Genomic DNA, 15,425 nt, shown 5'->3' with positions numbered 1-15,425 from the left:
AAGAAAAAGCTTAGCTGGAAAGAGCTGTGGAGTATGGAGGAAAGTAGCATTAGATTTTTGATAGGGGCAACTTGATTGATGAACAATGATGTATTGCCAACTCCCCAGAACCTAAAACTCTGGGTAAATGGAGACCCACTATGTTCATTGTGTTCAGGTACTGCAACTTTAAAGCACATTCTGTCAGGGTGTAAGGTTAGTCTGTCGCAAGGCCGGTACACGTGGCGACATAACCAGGTTTTAAAAAGCTTAGCTGCAGGAATTGAAGAGTTACGGAGGCAGGCGGGGGAGAGCTAGCACAAAAAGGCACCTCTCCCTGACTCTACCTCCCTCATTGTCTTGGAGAGTGGGGGAGTAGGGGGAGGTAGAGCGCAGCCTAATCCGGCGGGGGAGAGTTTACCTCATAAAGGCATCTCTCCTTGACTCTACCTCCCTCATTCAAAATGGCCGCCACTTTCTCCAACTGTTTAGGGGAGTTTGTTTGCTGAATCTGCTAGTGTGTTTTGTCAGAGTTGATGATGGTGTTGTTTGTGGCAGCATAGGCAAGATAAAGAAAATAGTGGTGGTGTGAGGAGCAGTGATGGCAGCATTAGGGGAGTGACTCTGGGACGCCAGTGATCACTGTCTAGCCTCCTGGAGGTGTCGTGGGACCAACTAGACGAAACACTGGTGAAAGGAGGTTCCCACCTGATGACCCTAAAGACATGTTAGTTATCACTGCTCATTAGTCTGTATAGCTAAATTAATAGTTATCATAGGACATGTTAAGCTTAGGGAGCTATTCACTGAGTCTGGTCCATTTTCTGTAGCACAAGTTTCTTGTGTTTACTCTAAAAAAATATCATATTAAGAACCTAATTTGTGATTCAGACGATGTTGCTTATAATTAACAACTCCGCCTCTTTCACATGAAGGCACTCGTACCTAGACAGGTAAACCCAGGGTTAACTGAGCCAGGTGATAACCTGCTTTGTAGTACAGGTTATCAGGTTAATGTTAGGTTCAGTCAAGCCAGATGACTAAAAGTTATCCTGGGTATGTTGAACTTGCTTCGTAGTGCAGGCCTCTGGACGGATCAGGATCAGGATCAGGATCAGGATCAGGATCAGGATCAGGATCAGGATCAGGTTTCCATGTTTGAGAGAGCTGCATTCCAGGAGTGTGTGTGTGTGTGTGTGTGTGTGTGTGTGTGTGTGTGTGTGTGTGTGAGAGGTCTGACAGGAACGATCAATACTCATCGAAATTCCATGAACGTTGAAGTGACACAACTTGTGTGTGTGTGTGTGACACACAGAAAGTATCACTACCTGTGTGATGTCACTCAGGTGTTGTCATGTGACACATGATGATGATGACTGTGCTCTTTTACTGTGATCAGTGTAATCCTATAGGAACAGCAGTATTGTACAGTACAGATTGAAGTTATTGATCAGTGATTGATCAATAGTGACTATTGTTTGAAATGAAGCCGTCTGTGATTGGCTGTTCGTCAGAGTGAGTCTGGGTCACCTGTGTAGACAAAGCGTCCCGGAGCTCCTTTACAGAACTGTTTGGATTTGTACGACAGTGTGACCTCCACGACCCCGGGGATGTGACGGGGCGGAGTCTGGACCCGGATGGCGTGAGGTGTGATCAGCTGGGGAGAAAGAGAGAGAAAGAGAGAGAGAAAGAGAGAGTTTATCTCAGATGTTGTTCAGAAGAGTCATTGTCATTGTTTGATGGATATATTAGTTATTGATTATTGATCAAATGCAGATTACCTCTTCTTGTATCAGTGCTACACAGACGAACCCTCTGCCTCTGTGTCTCTGTCCTGACCCTCTGTCTCTCTGTCTCTCTGTCTCTCTGTTTCTCTGCTTCCTAGTGGTGGTGTCCACCATACTGGTCCTGGTCCAGACCCTGGTTCTCTCTTACCTCCCTTGAATCACGGTGAAACCCTGACAGATGGTCCAGGAGCAGCTCATCTGGTCTTTGATCACATGTTGCTGTTTTGCTCATTGACCTCCATGTGGACCATGACCTCCTGAATCAGGAACAGCCTCTAATGTTCGTCTTCAGAGAGACTTCTGGGTCTGAACTCATTCAGCCTCATTCAGCCTCATGCTCCTTCTACTCCACTGTGTTCCTCTGTCCTCACCATCCCTGCTCACATCACTCCACCTCAGTCCAGACTGTTCTGGTCTGGTTCTATCAGAACCTGTTGAAGACTCACCTCCTGTCTGACTCCCTGACTTGTCTGACCAGCTCTGACTGTGACCTGATCTCCTTCACTGATCAAATACATGTCGACTCAGTCCTGACACAAGGTCTGTACTGAAGCTTCAGAGATTAACCTCACTGTGAGTAAATGTGATGTGATGTCATAATGTACCTCGCTCCACACCAGCATTGTGCCGAAGACAACCTGAAGGCCGTCGAAGAAGTTGTCTCCGATCAGGATGACGGTTGCTCCGCCCGTCGTCCAGCCCTCACTGGGACTGATGGCTTTAATGCAGGGAGTGGCTGCTGGACGAGAGACATAGAGAGAGAGAGCGAGAGAGAGAAAAAGAGGGAGGGAGAGACAGAGAGAGAGAGAGGAGTAAATAGAAATGTCACATGAGGCTTGTTAGTCAGTCCTTCCAGAAAGTTGTTATGTCACTATCACAATAATTAACGCAAATTCAGCCAATCCCTATGAACTCTGTGCTCCTTCCACTTTTGTCAAATCACCACAACTTTTCCACAAATTTGATCAGAAATCATCAAAGTTTCCCTCCAGTTGAACCAATCACCCCAGTCCCTGATGAAAACCTTGATGATGTCACCAAACTCACTTCCTTGTTTGTGGTGCTGAAGCATGTTGTGAAGCTGCAGACACGTGTGACATGAATGTGTCACATTCACCAACAAACATCCCTGTTAAAGACGTGTGAAGACATTCAGCATGTCTTACATGAAAGGGTTAAATAGTTCTGTACAACACTGTGGTGGAGCCACAGGTGTAGAGCTGGAGCCACCTGAACGACGCTCCACTACTTTTATCCTCCAGAGGAAATAAAATATCTTCAGTCATATGATCATGTTGATGTTTATCTACATTTGAAGAAGCTGAAGCTCCGATCGTCACTGAGTCTGTCATGGAGAGAGCTGATAAAAACTAATGATCGGAGCCATGTCGACATTTAAGGTGTATTGATTGATTTCCAGACATCAATCATGCATCAAGTAACACTCAAGCAAACATTCCACCTTAAAAGATGGCTGTAGCTGCCGGTGGCCGTACACACATAAAAAGCTCTACGTTATAAACTGATGACTTGATGAGGGGATTCTTAAGATCAGCTCTACCTTTGATTCAGACGGAGCAGAGGAGCAGAATCTGGGTCACTACTTGCACTCACCTGGATTTATTCTCACTGGAACCAGTTGCCTTCGATTTTTAATGAATTAGACTACTTTTGACTTTTTTATTTTCTCCCTCAGTTTCATCGCAAAGAAAACATCTGAAAACGTGGCAACATGCATCACAACTTTAGGAAAATCTGCTATGAAATCAGGAATTTTAGCTGCAACAATCCCAAAAAAAGCCTGTGAAATCTTATAGTCGCTTCTGTGGTCAAACTAAAACCTCATATCTCAGTGACTGGAGATGTGAATGTGAAAACAACATGAGAAACTGAAATGAGTCATCGTTCAAAGACACTACTGTTCTGTTGAAGCTGAAAACAGGTGAGTAAGCAGTGGTGGCCCTATCACACCTGTCACACCTGTCTGTCAGGTGTGTCAGTACATGTTGGATACTAGTTTGAGAACAAGTTGATGACGAAAGGTCACAATTAATGAACATTGTCCTTTTAAAGGAGGTATTTGTAAGTGTTGCTATTGCTACATAGCTAGCGTTAGCATTAGCAGTTGCTTACTCACCAGTCAAGAAGAAATGTGAGTTCAACAACAAACCTCTAAACTTAGCATGCTAACCAGCTAGCTCTGGTGCCGTCAGACTGAAGATGTGTTGTAACCTCTTGTACTGTAAACACAGCTTTTGGTGAGACCGGTCAGTAAACAGCTGCTAACGCTAATGTTAGCTATGTAGCTACAGCAAAATGTACAAACAGCTCCTTTAAGTGAATAAGTGAAATCCTCCATTGTTGTACTTTGTCCAGTGTGCTGTTGCCCTCTCCTCGTATCCTCACCCCCCCCTCATGGGCTGAACTGCCTCTTTCACCACAGTGTGAACAGAGCTGTGAAGGGGTCTCACTGTGTTCAACCATTGGTAACCAATGGTTCAATCCAGACTCTGACCAGGTCTGAAGTCCAGGAGCACAGGTCGGGAACCATCTACACTACTGCAATACTACTGATGTACTGAGGCTGAAGGTCACACGCACGCACGCACGCACGCACGCACGCATGCACGCAGAACGTGATATAATTGGATCGTGTCTTTTATCCGCTTTACCGTAGTTCACTTATACACACACTGACTATACACACACACACACACACACACACACACACACACACAGCCGGTAATGACTCCTTCTCTCTCTTCTTTCAAGTGCAGCTGCAGATTAATTATAAAGTGAAATGAAAGCGCAGCGTGTGTGTGTGTGTGTGTGTGTATGTGTGTGTGAAGCTGAGCAGCTAATCTCACCACTAACGATTTAGGTTGACATTACAGCACCTGACCTCTATTCTATTCTATTCTATTCTACTCTATTCTATTGGGAAGAGGGATGAATGTGTGAAACCTCTGACATGTTGTTGGAGTGTGTTGATGACCTTTGACTTTTGACTGTCTCCCTCTGGTGAAACTGTTGTTACCTTGGAAACGAAGACTGTTGTGTGTTTTTATTAACATCATGATACAACAGTGATGAGACCTCCAGGAACAGATACTGTCAGTTAATGACACCAGAATCTACAGCACCAGATCTGCATTCAGGTGCTGGCCATGAAGTCCTGAATCAAGTCTTTACTCAGACTGATTCAGACCTCTGTCTGTACTCAGACCACTAACCATTAAACTGATCCCAGATTCACTTTAATGTCTGAGGAAAAACAGAAAGAGAGAAGAATCAGAGAAACAGTGAAATGAGGCAGAGGGTTCAAACCCACGGGACTTTACTGAGCTCTGATTGGGAGGTGGGGTTTCCATGGTTACCATCTTTAATTAGGAGGGCAATTAAAGAGGTTGAACGGCCTGCAAAAAGACATGCACGTACGCTCACACACACACACACACACACACACACACACACACACACAGTCCTCTCTGGGGACGGTGAGTCGTCTGGTATTTCTACCCACAAGCCACTGGGGTGATTTCCTCTTCAAAGACCAAATTACAGCTCTCTCCCTCTCTGAGTCTCTGGATGTTCAGGTTCTCTGGTCTAGGTCTCACACACTCAGTCGGACCAGCATGTTTCACAGATGAATTTAAATCAGCTGCGTTGACAAATCAGAAACTGTCCTGACAGCGCTGACCTTTGACACCACCCAGTTTAATAACGTGCTCCGCCGTCGTCAGGAGTCAGCTGACAGCCCCCACCCTGCACAGTTCAATATCTGGTCATAGTAACTAGAGTCTGGTCCATGTGGAGATGGTGGTCTGTGACGTGGCCTCGACATGTCCGTCTACCACCTGCACACCCTGACTGCCCACACGCACACACACACACACACACACACACACACACACACACACTACTTCCTGCTTCATCACTACACCAGCTCCATCACCACAACTGACTCGCTCTGTTGATCAGATGTTATTACTCCAGGTATGACTACAATCCCTAAAAGGCCTTATTTGTAAAAGGGATTAGATGTGGCATCCCTCAGATGTCTGTACTGGGTCCTCTGGTGTTTACTTTAGCACAGTCAGAGTTTTATCACAGCGCCACCTTGTGGTGATTAGAATCTCTGAAGCTGCTGATTGATTACCTTCAGATGGGTCGAGTCTCCTCGCACGGCGACCATGTTTGGAGTTGTTGTGTACGAACATGTTGTCGGAGACGGCGAGGACGTGACCATCCACGTTGACTGTTGTAGACACCACCACCTGCACACACAGAAAACTTTATTTATAACCTCCTGAGAAACAGTGTTGTTCTCCTTCATGTTGTTACTAAAGACACTAATTTCCCAGCATGCATCACAAGATGCAAAGGTGATGTCATTCTCTGAGTGACATTTTCAGTTTTCTGTAAATTTCATGACAAAATTTAGCTTGAACAATAAATCTGAAAAAACTGTCCTGGAATCCTGTGTGTAGGTGTGTGTGTGTGTGTGTGTGTGTGTGTGTGTGTGTAGATGCATGTATGTTAAATTGTGTATTTTATAATTTGCAAAATAAAAATTGAAGAGTGAACAAGTATAAACTGCCACCTAGTGTTAAAACTTTACATGCACTGTTCACTCTGGTCCCACCCCCTCAGTGATGTCACAGCCTCACTGTGACAGCCACTCAGCTGTGGTCATTCATCATCTGCGGCTGGTTGCCTAGGCAAGGTTGTTGTCATTGATCCATGGCGACGGAGCAGAAGGTCACAGAGAGCGAGTGGGATTGTCCTCTGTCGCCGCAGTGACTAACCAGCACATCCTTCACCCTGCTGCTGCCACGACAACTGGTGACGAGTCCTGAGGCTTCACCTGACTTCACCTGTCTGTGATCCCACCCTCTCTCTCCACATGGTCTCTGTAGCTCACTCGCCCCGTCTCCCTCCTCCTCCTCTGCTGGTTTAACTGGACTGAACATCCTGTCAGCTTGCCCAGCACAGCGTGGAGAGGAGTGTGTGTGTGTGTGTGTGACAGCAGACACATGGAGACAAGGAGGAGCTTTCCTCAATGTGTCTCCTGTTTTATCCACGTTAGCAGAGACGCTCTGTTGGTCGTCCACTCTGATTCAGACTGAGACGACTCAGCACATGATCAAATAACTCCCTCTCTTCGTTTCCTCTCCTCTCCTCTGTTGTTTAGCGGCTGGTGATTGCAGCCTGATCAGATCAGAAGACATCTCAGTGTCTCTTGGCTGAGAGAGACACAGAGAGAGAGAGAAAGAGAGGGAGAGAGAGAGAAACAGAGACAGAGAGAGACACAGAGAGAGAGAGACAGGTAGGTCCCTGCTGACCTCTTATATTATATCTGCAAAGCAATAAGCCTCAGGCCGCCCTGCTGCAATGCATTATGGGAACAGCAGGTCCTCCAAAGCCATGTCTTGCCCTTTAGGGAAATGAATTCATCTTTGTGTGTATGTGTGTGTTCTACCTGGAATCTCCTCATGTCTCGTGGGTTTCCAGCGTTTTTCAGACAGTTCTGGTTACACTTCAGGAAGAACTTCAAGAAGAACCTGCACACACACAAACACACACACACACACACACACACACACACACACACACACACACACACATTAATAAGGTTCATGACAGATAAGCGTGTTTTACATGAGACTCACTGACTGAAGAAATAATGGAAAGAAAAACAAGATAACAACAAATAAAAAGAAAAACAAGAAAGAACATTCTCAGATTCATGTCAGTGAAAGGCAGCAACAAAAAGAAAAGTGCTAACAATCAGAGCATCAGCAGTAGAACTGTCTGTAGTATCAGTAGTAATATGGTTCTTCACTGTGGTTCTTCAGGGTTCTCTGATCAACGTTCCACACAGGCTTTGGGTCTAATGTTTCAGTTATATTTCTTCAGATCACAGGTTACTGTACGTTATGTTCAGAGGTTCTTCGGGGTTCTATTCTGGTTCTGTTGTTCCATTATAACAAACTGTTTGTCTATATGCAGACGATACAACGTTCTACAGAAGAGACAGATGGTAAAGTGAAGATGACAGCAGTAGCCTCAGAGGGTCACATGGTGTCAGGTTAGTCCATGTTGTGTTCAAATGTCTAACTACAGTCTGGTTAGCAGACGTGACACTGAAATGTGGAACTGACAGAAATCATCAGAAGAAATCGTCCCAGCACAAACAGCATCATGTTGACTCAATAGCAATGTCCATTTAGCAGCTTTTCTGGAGCTTTCCACTGTTCACGGGATCTTCCTCAGCAGACAGATTATTGTTGTTTGTGTTCACACACCCACACTGAGGATATGCTGCTTATGTTGGGTTAACAGGTGTTACACTGGGTAAACAGAGGACACACTCGTCTCTCTGTCATCCTGTCAGCTCTAACCCTGAACACTCTCTCCCTCTCTCCTGTCATCCTCTCCCAGGAGAGATGAAAGGATGAAGGAGAAGACAAAGAGCAGAGACTGCAGCTGCATCCAAAAATCAAACCTCCACAAAATATATCTTTGTTTGGGTACACACACACACACACACACACACACACACACACACACACACACACACACACACACACAACAGAAGCGGGGGGGTATTTTGGGGATGGGTGGGGGTCCATCTGAAGCCATACAGTACCACATCATCATGGTGGTTTCTATGGTAACAGGGTGTAAACACACATACACACACATAAGGACAAAAAAGATAGAATTCCCTCTCAGGCAATGTTTTTGGTCTCTGAGGGTCTGCAGTATTGATTACCCAGCATTCCTTGCTGCTCCTCTCTAATGAGCTTACAGAAGGACAAAGTGCTGACACCAACACACATACACACACACACACACACACACACACACACACACACACACACACAGTCTCTGTGAACAGATGCTCTTTAAACAAATAAACAAGTGAGTGTGATCCAGTTTATCTGATACCAATATTATCAACCTGTAATCAATAATCAACACAGGAGCCTCTTATTATAAGAAAGGATGCTGGAGTTAGTTAAATGTCTCTGGTGAACCCTACCTCTGGGCCAGTTCATGCTCAGATGCTCTTGGTCTAAGTTGGACCCCCACAGGAAGTGGTTTGGATCCAAGTCTGACACATCCTGAAAACACAACTTCCTGTTTCTGTCTCATGACAGACCAGAGAAGGTCCTGAAGACCAACAGAGGGACCAGAAGAGTCTCCAGGTGAACCTCCCTGATGAGATGTTCACTGAGGTGTGAGAGCTGTTTATTTCCTTCAGGTAATGTCTTGTTGTTGTTCTCTCCCAGCAGCAGCAGCAGCAGAAGAAACTCATCTCGCTGATATTTGTATGAAGATAACCTCAGTCTGTGACCTCTGACTCCTGATCAGCTGCTCACACACACAGTCACGCAGGCTTATCGCCGTGGTAACCACCCAGCATCAGCATTCTCAGCTGATTGTCACCTTATGTTCAGACACAGACTCAACTTATCTACATTCCTCCTCCTCTTCACCTCTTCCTCCTCCCCTCACCTCCTCCTCCTCTCCTCTCTCATGTTGTCTCCTTGTCTTTCTCCATCTATTTCCTCCTCCTCCTCTGAATGAGGGAGCGAACGATCAAGGTCGTAAATCTACACGCAGGACAGATTAAGCTTTCAATTTGTTATATGATAAGTAGGGAAGACCCGACACACACACACACACACACACACACACCATTAGTGCTCATATTTACGAGCAGGAAATTAGGACGCACAGCAAATTTATCTCCGGGAACAGAAGTCACACACACGCACTGACACTGAAAATACACACATGTGAACACACACACACTGTGTTGGAGTTAATATGCTCCATGAGGTAGAAAATGTAGTCACAGTGTGAGGAGGAATTATACTGACGGTAATGTGATGCCACACAGTGAGAGAGAGAGTGTGTGTGTGTGTGTGTGTGTGTGTGTGAGAGTGTGTGATTTACTGCTGTTGGCGACTCTGCCTGTTAATCTGATGCGAGTCATTTCCACTGCTCTCTCTCTCTCTGTGTTCAGGTTCTTTACTTTAAAGCAGTTGCTGGTTAATAGTCTGATGTCACTTCCTGTCCAGCTCAGTCTCAGCAGCTGCTACAGGAAGTGATGTCATCCTGATTTTAACTAAGTTACACAACAAGAAAAACTACAACTCCCATGATGCATTCATATAATGTCAACAGATTGTGAATAACTGGAAAAACTCCCATGAACTCTCAGAGCTTTAGACCTGTTTGACCTTTGACCTCTAATCTAATGTTTTAATGTCCCACACATTTAACACCTCGAAGGTTGTTAGTCCTTACAGTCACCTGAGTCATGGCTTGGACAGGTGTTCAGTTGTTTCAGGTGTCGTACACCTCCTCCTCTGTTCAGTCAGTCCTCTCAGGACTACATGTGGACACACCTGTCCTAAGATGAGTCCCAGGTCCTGTAGATGTGGGTGGACTGTTGAGTCCTGACCTGAGGAGCTGGATCTCATCTTCACCAACCTCAAGCTCTGACAGATCCTGACCTGAATCACAGGTAGTTCTAAGTGACACGACACCCCCCACCTCCTGAGCTGCTCAGACTCGCGTATCAGACTGAGGGGGAGTGGTTTCATCTAGAACATTCACATGATCCTTTGGTGGCTCTGAGACTGAAGTCTGAAGACTGGTGAACACAGACGCAGAGTGAAGCATGCTGGCAGATTATGATTTATCTGGTTATCACCATCATTATGTGCCAGTAGAAGCAGAGTCCAGTTATGTCTCCTCTGTGCTGCAACAGGTGTTTGACTCTGGACAGGTCTGTTTGGCTCCATGTTAGTGTCTCTTTTAAAAACACCAGTTCCAGCTCCAGCTCTTCAGTCCCCCTCCTCTTCCCTGCCTGTCTCTTTCTACCTGTCATCCATGTAAATCAAACACCACAATGTGACATTTTCAAAAACTGTGTTTGGCACCGTAATACTGATGTGATGAGGTCATTGGTGAGTTTATAGCCAATCATAGTCAAGGACCAGGTGATGCTTCCAAGGTCAAGGATGAGGATCAGAAAAGAACCGTTACCCTGACCTTAAACTAAACCTGATCCTGACCTGACCAGAATGTCCTCACAAGTCAGGTCCTCACTATGGTAGTCATACACAGAGACACACACACACACACACACACACACACACACACACACACACACACACCTGTCCCCACCTGACTGATGTAACAATAAAACCCAAACTAAAGGAAACTTGAATAAATTATCTCTGTTGGAAAAACTATTTGTATTTAATATGTAAATGAGCAGAACGTTCTGCTGTTAACGAATACATTTGAATACAAATTAGAGCAGTCAAAGATAATTAATGACAACTGCCAATTAGCAGCAGAGAGTTAATTGATTAACGACCTGATGGAGAAGGAGAAACTAAAGAGAGAAGGAGGATGAAGGAGCTGTCAATCACAAACTGATCACATAGATTCTTTGATGGATGAAGACGAGGTGAGGTCCCCTGTTTCCTGCTGCAGTGTGTCACCAAACACTCAGGAGAACACGACAGAGACAGCACAGTGTTGGTTCTCTTCAGTCTGGATCCACCTGTTCTCCACCAAGATCCACATCAGACCCTACCAGTCTCAGGGCCAGATCTTAGAGAAACTAAACCCCCACCTCACAGAAAAAAGTCTGCAGCGCGTGTTCATAACTTAATTGAACACACACACAGACACAGAAGGTAAATGCTCTTTAAGACGTTGAGTCCAACGCTTCTGTTTGATGATGAATCATGAGAAAAACCTGAAAGCTCTCAGTCTGTCCTGCTCCATTACTGCTCTGTGTTCACAGCCGGCGGAGCTGCATGTTTAATTCATTCACCACACACACACGCACACACACACGCACACACACAGCGTTCATCGGTTCATGATTAGCGTGATGAATCCAATCGTCTCGACCTCTGACCTCTGCTGTAATTGGACACTAGAGAAGCTGTCAGGCAGCAGTGTGTCTTCAACACGCTGCTCTCCGTGTTCTTAGCGTGTTCTCTGTATGCCCTGGTCATGTTCTTAGAGAGTCCTATTTGTCATGTTTTGTATGTGTTTTGTGTTCTCAGTGTTTTTTTATTAAACGTTCTCAATGTTTTTTTAGTAAAGGTTCAGTGTTTTTTAGTAAACGTTCTCAGTGTTTTTTATTAAACATTCTCAGTGTTTTTTGTTAAATGTTCTCAGTGTTTGTTCTCAGTGTTTTTTTTATTAAACGTTCTCAGTGCTTTTTATTAAACGTTCTCAGTGTTTTTTTATTAAACGTTCTCAGTGTTTTTTTATTAAACGTTCTCAGTGCTTTTTATTAAAGGTTCTCAGTGTTTGTTCTCAGTGTTTTTTGTTAAATGTTCTCAGTGTTTTTTTGTTAAACATTCTCAGTGCTTTTTATTAAACGTTCTCAGTGTTTTTTTATTAAACGTTCTCAGTGTTTTTTTATTAAACGTTCTCAGTGCTTTTTATTAAAGGTTCTCAGTGTTTGTTTGCAGTGTTTTTTTTTTATTAAATGTTCTCAGTGTTTGTTCTCAGTGTTTTTTTTAATAAACATTCTCAGTGCTTTTTATTAAACGTTCTCAGTGTTTGTTAAATGTTCTCAGTGTTTGTTCTCAGTATTTTTTTATTAAACGTTCTCAGTGTTTTTTATTAAAGGTTTTCAATGTTTTTTTAGAAACGTTCAGTGTTTTTTAGTAAACGTTCTCAGTGGTTTTTTATTAAACATTCTCAGTGTTTTTTGTTAAACGTTCTCAGTGTTTGTTAAACGTTCTCAGTGTTTGTTAAACGTTCTCAGTGTTTCTTATGTTAAATGTTCTCAGTGTTTGTTAAACGTTCTCAGTGTTTCTTATTAAATGTTCCCAGTGTTTGTTAAAAGTTCTGTGTTTGTTAAATGTTCTTAGTCTTTTTTATTAAATGTTGTCAATGTTTGTTTAACGTTCCTAGTGTTTTTTGTCGAATGCTCTTAATGTTTTTTTATTAAATGTTCTCTGTTAAAATCTTCCACAGATTGATGGTTCTATTAGAACTTATAAACCAACATATATCATGTTCAATTTTAAAAATAAGGGTTCTAAAAGGTAAACAAGAAAATGTGCAGAACACAGACTCAGATACATGTTGTGCTCATCACAAACACTCAACTCTCCTCAGAACAACACCAGGTATAAAAGCTTCACAACGTTCTAACAATGAGTATATGAAACATTAGTACTTCATACTGACAGGTAAACGTGTCATAGAACAGGTGTGTGTATGTGTGTGTTTGTCTTGTAAGATTTATGTTTTGTTCTTTTGTTTGAATAGACTGAACTGTCCTTCATGTCATATACAACTACACAATAGAACAGCTGTGCGTGTGTGTGTGTGTGTGTTGTGTGTGTGTGTGTGAGTGGAGTGGTCAGATGTGTTTGGGCCTGTCGCTCTAATTAACGCCAAATGCTGGACAGGTTTTCTGCTAATTAACATCCGCGGCTGGTTTGAACATGGAGCTAATTAACAGCTATTATGACTCTCTCTCTCTCTCTCTCTCTCTCTCTCTCTCACACACACACACAGATTGCCTTTTTATAGCTGGAGACAAAACGTGTGATTTTGCATACTTATAAAAAGTCCTGTAGGGTTTCTGTGTGTGTGTGTGTGTGTGTGTGTGTCAGGTGGCATCACAGGCTGAAGAACAGAGCACCAGCTGTTACAGTGCTCACAAACACACACACACACACACACACACACACGCAGAGAGACAACATCAGGTCAAGGAGATGAAATGGTGTCCAGATGTGACACAGCTGGTTTCAGATGTAATCTCACTAAAATCCATCAGACTGGTACCATGACAATGCTTCCCTCTGATTGGTTGGCAGGAGCCATCAGTGCAGACGGATCCATCCACAAAACACCAGGACCAGATTCAAAGAGTCGTTGATGCTGAGGTGATCAAACAGCTGACTGTGATTGACAGCAGGATGTCTATTTCCTGTGCGGTTCGTCAACACATGAGCCATTAAGCAGGATCAGGATCAGGATCAGGCTTTCACAGTCAGATCAGGATCCGGTCAGTGATGACACTGAACCTGAGACTGTAAAGAACATGGTTTCTGATTCTGGGTCAGCACCAGCTCAGAGGTGAAACATCCTCGATTCAACTCTTCTTAGAGAACCATGACCTGGATGACTGAGAACCTTGAGCATCACGTGAACGGATGTGGTTTTTATAATTGAACGCTGTACAGAGCCACCGGCTCACCTGAACAACCTGCAGACTGACTTGTCAACAAAGAGCTTGGATGATGTCTGGAGGATCCAGCCGGGCTCAGACCTGTTGACGGTCTATCACAACGATACCACACAGGTGTGATCAGGGCAAACAGGCTGTAACTATGGTAACAAGAACTGTGTGACAGGGTTACACAAAGTCTCTACCACCTTCACCTGGACACCAGAACTAATGACTCACAGATATGAGACAAATCTTTTAGACCAGGACCAGATCTGTGTATGTGTGAGCTGTGTAAATGAACAAGAGAAACCTAATCATGGATCTGATGGATGTGGTCAGGACCAGAATCGTGCTGGTGGATATTTGAGAGAGAAAACTGCAGCAAAATCACTGTATCAGCTTTCTCTAATGAAGTAACAACAATGACACACACTCACACACACTCACACACACACACACACACACACACACACACACACACACACACACAGGCACGCATGCAGTTTTTCACATTGCGTAAAACTGATGAAATGTTTGATATCAACAAATAGAAACTAAAGTGGAAGAATTTTAAAGGCCTCAGTGTTAGACCGTCTCCAGGATTCAAACCCAAACCCTGAACTGGATCAAAGACTCAAATCTAAGATTAACATCTCACAAATATTCTGATTCCTCCTCCTATGGCAGACAGACAGGGTCAAACAGAGCGACAGGAATATTCAGACTCTGACATTTCACTGCTAAACAACTTAATGTCAGCTGTCAATCACTACTGCTCTCTCTCTCTCTCAAACACATATGAACACACACGGGTTTTCCAGGCCTGGAGAGTCCTTTACTGGGTTTCCAGACTGATGCAGAGAGGAGGAGGAGGAGAGGAGGAGGAGATAATTAAATTAGATAATGAGGAGTCCATCATCTCTCTCCTCACCGCAAATGAAAACAGACAATTCGTCCTCCTCTTCATCACAGTGAGGAGGAGGAAGTTATTAAGAGACAGACCACAGTACTGAGTCTGAGTCTCAGAGCTCCACCGACACGCACTCACTCCTTCATCACCATGAACACACACACACACACATACGCACACACACACGCGCACACACGAACACAAACACACACACACATACACACGAGCACACACACAAACACACACGAGCACACACACACACGAACACACACACACAAGCACACACACACGCACGCACACACACATACACACACATACACATGAACACACGCAGACACACACACACATACACACGCACACACATACACACAAACACAACCACACACATACACACGAACACACAAGCACACACAAACACATGGACACATACACGCACACACATGCACACACATACACACGAACGCACAGCAGAACATAGTCCCCAGTAGATGCAGTATTCAAAGCTGTA

At 44.2% G+C, this 15,425-nt stretch overlaps 1 protein-coding gene across 4 annotated transcripts in view; it reads right to left on the bottom strand.

The window, feature by feature from the left end:
- The window catches only part of LOC111657171 (transcription factor COE3-like), a 45,782-nt gene that overhangs the window by 13,752 nt on the left and 16,605 nt on the right, over positions 1–15,425 (bottom strand). For 2 of the 4 annotated variants that reach the window (XM_023409241.2, XM_023409243.2), the window contains exons 7-10: positions 7,249–7,330; positions 5,926–6,043; positions 2,372–2,505; positions 1,510–1,636 (exon numbers count right to left, since the gene is read on the bottom strand). In XM_023409241.2, the coding sequence (XP_023265009.1) occupies positions 1,510–1,636; positions 2,372–2,505; positions 5,926–6,043; positions 7,249–7,330 (461 nt within the window). The remainder of the gene's footprint in view (positions 1–1,509; positions 1,637–2,371; positions 2,506–5,925; positions 6,044–7,248; positions 7,331–15,425) is intronic. The other 2 variants (XM_023409242.2, XM_023409244.2) reach the window with 1 other exon arrangement.

The sequence above is a fragment of the Seriola lalandi genome, unplaced genomic scaffold (assembly GCF_002814215.2).
Source record: "Seriola lalandi dorsalis isolate HSWRI2012SDOR001 ecotype SW California unplaced genomic scaffold, Sedor1 jcf7180002054386, whole genome shotgun sequence".
NCBI lineage: Eukaryota > Metazoa > Chordata > Actinopteri > Carangiformes > Carangidae > Seriola > Seriola lalandi.
This window is presented reverse-complemented; position numbering and strand designations above follow the sequence as displayed.